The sequence below is a fragment of the Salvelinus namaycush genome, chromosome 28, assembly GCF_016432855.1.
Source record: "Salvelinus namaycush isolate Seneca chromosome 28, SaNama_1.0, whole genome shotgun sequence".
Lineage (NCBI taxonomy): Eukaryota > Metazoa > Chordata > Actinopteri > Salmoniformes > Salmonidae > Salvelinus > Salvelinus namaycush.
The window spans coordinates 11,416,201-11,422,075 of NC_052334.1; the positions used below are offsets into that span (position 1 = coordinate 11,416,201).

Consider the following 5,875-nt stretch of genomic DNA (forward strand, 5'->3'; position numbering starts at 1 on the left):
GCATATGTTTTACGCACACATATTATGTTTATTTCGAAATGGAAAACAAGCCTACAACACTAACTTCATATTTTCAACAAAATCAATTTATATTTTTTTTATTGTATTTGAATAAGACACTGCAGGTGAGCCGTTTCAGACATTAAATATATTGGCACCGCAAGTCTCTCCCTATATTCCCTCTTTTTGCGCAGCGTTTGAAATTCACCTGCGGTCTGTGACAAATTGGTAATGATGAGGAACTTTTACCTTCGCTGCTGCTGGCGACTGTAATCAACCTTAAAATTGATGGCTATGATGGAGACATCGGCCAAGATTTTTACGGACGTTGCCGAGGCTTTACCTGTGATAAATAAATAGGTATCCAGTTAGAAACTGATGATCCATGTTTTGCAGTCTACCATTCGTTGCGGGGGAGGCACACCAACTAACCTCCTTGTCAGCCAGGCTTCTGATCCTCCTGCCCTGACAGTGTAAACACTGGAGAGTTACATTACATCATCAGATAATGTCTTAGCCATTTTGGATGACATTTGAGGAAATGACAGCCAGCCACGTGTAATATCATTACCTGCCCCCTTCATCTCTTAACTACCTTTATAATTAATGAATGTGGTCATATCTGAAGATCAGTCCGAACAGCTTTAAAAATGGATACTGTCTGAGGTTGCATAGTGGTGATATTGTCAATTATGGGAGGTGGGTTGCAAGTTTATTTGTGACTGCTTGAATACAAACTGTATTGGCCCACTTTCGTGTATTCTCTTACACTCTCTTTTATTTGCATAACAAGCTAATTAAAGATGTCAACTCTCCATTGTATGTTTTAAAGCATAATCATCATTAACTGCATATTTAGGGCATTCAACTTCACTGGAGTATTGTGTCTTGTCTTGTGACCTTGTGCATTCAGCACCTCTTCCTTCAGAGAAGTAGTAGTCCACATCGATCTTAGTTTCCCTCCGAACAGTAGACATTTGTCCAGTTTTATCTCTGTTGACAGCCCATGTTCATCATGTCCAGCTTTAGCTTCAGTTGCAAGTTGCTCTTCCCCCTCTAACGAAAACAACTGAATCACACTTTTTTTTATTTAAATAGAACTGTTTTTACTGATGGTTCTGTGTATCTCTCTCTCTCTCTGTGTAAGAGCTGTGTTATAAAATGTCATTCTTCATGTCATGTGCATCTCTCTCTCTCTCTCTCTCTCTCTCTCTCTCTCTCTCTCTCTCTCTCTCTCTCTCTCTCTCTCTCTCTATCTCTCTCTCTCTCTCTCTCTCTCCCTCCCTCCCTCTCCCTCTCCCTCTCTCTCCCTCTCTCCCCTCTCTCCCTCTCTCCCCTCTCGCTCTCTCTCTCTCTCTCTCTCTCTCTCTCCCTCTCTCTCTCTCGCGCTCTCTCTCCCTCTCTCTCTCACTCTCTCCCTCTCTTTCTCTCTCTCTCTTTCTCATTACCATTGGAGGACTGCTCTGTGCTTCCTGTGAGTGCAGTGGAGCAGAGCTCTGTCCATCACCGCGGCATTTGACAGATTAAACACCTCAATGCCCTCTACAAGTTTGAGTGCACAGAGCCAGTGATCTCTTCAGCATCACTCACTTCACGACTCAGCGCTCATAAGACATTTGCCAGCTCGTCTTTATTCCTTACTCAATTTACTTTATTTATTGATCTATTTATTCATTTATGTATGCATTTGTTTTTCTATGTATTTATTTCTCTCTCTGTGTTGATTTCATTCAGCATTTCCTGTCAGCTTCAACACATGCTGAAGTTTTTTAAAAAGTACAACCTGCACATTGATATTGTGCAACTCCACACGATTATGTTTCCATTGTTGATTTTGACATGGATTAAACCCACAATGCTTTACTGAAATTTTCATATATACTTCATTTTTACAACTATGTAATTATGAGTTACAATACTTCTTACATTGTTCATTCTAATGTAATTACACTGTAAGAACACTGTAATGTAAGTGATATCTAATTATTTTTTACAACAAGAGCATGGTTCAACATCAACTTTTTAAAATAATATCCACTGCTGCAGTACATGTCTGGTAAGGAATATGAAATAAGAGTCAAACTCATTACCATGCACCAGTCTGTTCTCTCCAATTGACAACTCTTCACTTTGTCTTTGAGTTATTCAAATGAAAGTATTCCTTTCTGTTTATATAGAGGAAACACAAGCATTCTAAGAAAGAACAGCCCACTGATTTCTCTATTTGTCTCTTTGAAATAGGCCTCTGGATCCAAATTTCAAGTCCAACGGAGGCTGCATCAGTCTGTGCCCAGCCGTGTGTGAAGCAAAAGAGAGAAACAGCAAGAGAGAGACTGAAAGAGAGGAAGAGAAGGAGGAGGGAGGGCTCTCCAATGATAACCCTGAGTGTACGTTACACGGCTCTCTGGTAGCCACCATTTTAAATTGGCCCTCACAGAGCTCCGCAGCGGCTGACTGAGAGTGAAAATGTGATGAGCTTTTCTGTCGTCCCCATAGCGAGCGAGCGTGGATGGAGGCCGGCGAAGGAGGCGCATTGCTTAATGAGACCATTGCTCTTGTGTTGGGAGGCTTAGGACAGGCAATTACTGAGGGATTACCACCAGAGGCCTCCTCCAGCAGTGCTGCTGCCGCCGCTCCGACACTGCTTCCTGCTGGGGCAGGGAACTAAGCAGACACAGCTTGTTACAGAACATTTTTTCCTCTTTGGATTTTTATTGTTTTTGTTCCTTTTTTTGTTGTGGTGGTTGTTTGTTGGAATTTGTAGTTTTTCTTACGACAAATCGTCTGTATGTCATATTGTTAATAATGGAGCTCCATCAGTCAGGGCGTGTGTGGAATAAGGACTGGGTCTCTTTCCTCAGGCCGTGGATACCCATACTGCTGGGCCTGCACATGCAGTTCTCCCGGGCGTCCGGGTCCAGCTGCCCAGAGGAGTGCCGCTGTGACAGGACCTTTGTTTACTGCAATGAGAGGAGCCTGACCTCGGTGCCTCTAGGGATCGGAGAGGGCTACAAGACCCTCTACCTCCACAACAATCAGATAAACAACGCCGGCTTCCCCTTGGAGTTTCACCACGTAGCCTCCGTGGAGAATGTCTATCTCTACGGCAACCAGCTTGACGAGTTCCCCATCAACCTGCCCAAGAATGTTCGGGTGCTGCACCTGCAGGAGAACAATATCCAGACCATCTCCCGGACCGCACTGGCCCAGCTGCTGTGGCTGGAGGAGCTACATCTGGACGATAACTCCATCTCCACGGTTGGGGTGGAAGAAGGGGCGTTCAGAGAGGCCATCAGCCTCAAGATGCTCTTCCTTACAAAGAATCACCTGAGCAGCGTTCCTATTGGTTTACCGGAAGATCTCAAAGAGCTGCGATTGGACGAGAACCGGATCGCGGTTATCGCAGAGGAGGCGTTCAGGAATGTGACGAGGTTAGAGCGCCTCCTGCTGGATGGGAACCTGCTGACAGACGAAGGTGTGGCGCCTGGAACCTTCCAGGACCTGGTAATGCTCCGGGAGCTGTCGCTGGCACGAAACTCCCTCACCTACCCGCCCCCGCTGCTCCCGGGGGACGTTCTGGTGAAGCTGAACTTTCAGGATAATCAGATGAATGAGATCCCTGTGACGTCCTTCGAGGGACTGAGAAGGCTAGAGAGGCTGGATATTTCCAACAACCAGCTGCAGTCCCTGACACAGGGGGTCTTTGAGGGCCTCGTCAGCCTCAGACAGCTCACTGTTCGGAACAACCTTTGGCTGTGTGACTGCAGCATTAACTGGGTCATACTGTGGTTAAAGTCCCTGCCAACCTCCCTCAACGTGCGCGGCTTCATGTGCCAGAAGCCTGAGAGGGTCCGTGGCATGGTAATCAGAGAGCTGAACACTGAGCTGATCCAGTGCCCTCACAGCACCACGACTGCCCCGCCGCCCATCAACCTGCCCCCCACCTCACCAGGCCTCACCTCCCGCTCCCCTCCCTCCTCGACAGACTCCCCATCAGACATGCACTCCCTCTCTCCCCCCTCTAAGCTCCCCTCCTCACCCACACATCACCCCCCTCTCTTCTCCTCGTCCCCTCCCAGAGACGGGGAACAGAGGACTAACTTGCCACCCCTGGACCCAGAGCGGGAGAACCTGCAAATCAAGTTCACCATACTCAACGGTTCAGCCATCCACGTCAGCTGGGTGGCCTCCTTCCCTGTCACAGCCTACAAGGTCACCTGGGCCAAGATGGGTCCCAGCCTGTCTGGAGACACGGTCCGGGATAGGATGGTGGGAGGGGAGCACCGGGGCATACGGTTGGCCAACCTCGAGCCTAAATCCACCTACCGGATCTGTGTCATCCCCTTAGACGCGTTCAATAACTACCGGCCCAAGGATGATACAGTGTGTTCAGAGGCTGTGACTAAGCCGGTCTCCTATGGTCCAGATAATAATAAAGGTCCATTGTGGCCGGAGCAGGCCACCCAGCAGGACCCCAGCTCTCCCTTCCTCCTGGCTGGCCTCATTGGAGGCGCTGTGATTGTTGTCCTGGTGCTTCTCCTCAGCATATTCTGCTGGCACATGCACAAGAAGGACCGGTCGTCCTCGACCAATTGGAAATACAACAAGGGCAGGAGAAAAGATGACTATGGAGAGGCAGGGACCAAAAAGGATAACTCTATACTGGAAATGACTGAGACCAGCTTCCAGATAGTGTCCCTGAACAACGAGCAGCTCCTGAAGGGAGACTACCGCATACAGCCCATGTATACCCCTAATGGGGGCATAGGCTTCAGAGACTTCCCTGTGGGGAACAATAGCACAGTATACTGCAAGAACAATGTTCAAGCAGACACAGACTTTTGCCGTGCATGATGGTTTTGCACAACAGAGTGTTATAGAACCCCCTTTGTATTAACACATACACTTAACTACATACAGTACCCTGTACAGTATATATTTCATAGACCCCTGTGTCTACAATGTAATTTATACACCAGCTGGACTATAATGTTGAATTCAGCTACCTTTTATATTCCCTTAGTTAAAATGCTAATTGATTTATAAGTTATTGGTTTCTTGAAGTTGTGTTACTCGGTTCTGTGCAGACAGATTTGTCCAATCAGAGTTCTCTCATCATTTTATATAAAGTTTGGTTCTGATTTGAGCTCCATAACCGCTGGGCCATTTTATATTCAGTTTGGTTCTGATTTGAGCTCCATAACCGCTGGGCCATTTTATATTCAGTTTGGTTCTGATTTGAGCTCCATAACCGCTGGGCCATTTTATATTCAGTTTGGTTCTTATTTGAGCTCCATAACCACTGGGCCATTTTATATTCAGTTTTGTTCTGATTTGAGCTCCATAACCACTGGGCCATTTTGAAGTTATGTGATAGCCAGACAGTGTACTCATTGCTACAAAATTTGCCTCGCCAGTGATGAATCTAACAAGCACAGTGTCCATAACAGATATGGCTATCCCATGTTTTCGCAATGGGAATTGAAATAATTGGGGGTTATGTAAATTAGACTTGCTGTGTCAACTCAATGTGACAGAGAGAACCAATATAAAACCAGCCATTCAGGAAATTATATTTGGAGAGAAATATTGTCTCACGGTAAGGATTTGAGAGAGAGAGGATGGGAGGGACAGAGGGAAGGAGGGAGGGAGTGAGAAAGAGAGAGAGGGAAATAGAGAGAGTGAGACGGGGTGGAGAGAGAGAGAGAGGGAGAGAGAGAGAGTGAGCAGAATCTGTGCATTCAAATATACCACAAGAGGGCAGAGTTTTTCAGAGTTTTTTCAGTGCTGAACAGAGATTCTACCGATATCGTCCTGCTGCAGTGAGTGACATCTCTCTCGTCTTCACATATCACAACAACAACAAACAACAGAG

General features: G+C 46.5%; 1 protein-coding gene across 1 annotated transcript; it reads left to right on the top strand.

The window, feature by feature from the left end:
* The first annotated feature begins 2,805 nt into the window (after window positions 1-2,805).
* LOC120023041 (leucine-rich repeat transmembrane protein FLRT2-like) lies at window positions 2,806-4,854 on the top strand. The gene has a single exon (XM_038966989.1). The coding sequence runs from the start codon at window positions 2,806-2,808 to the stop codon at window positions 4,852-4,854; it is 2,049 nt and encodes a 682-aa protein (XP_038822917.1).
* Window positions 4,855-5,875: the final 1,021 nt, after the last annotated feature.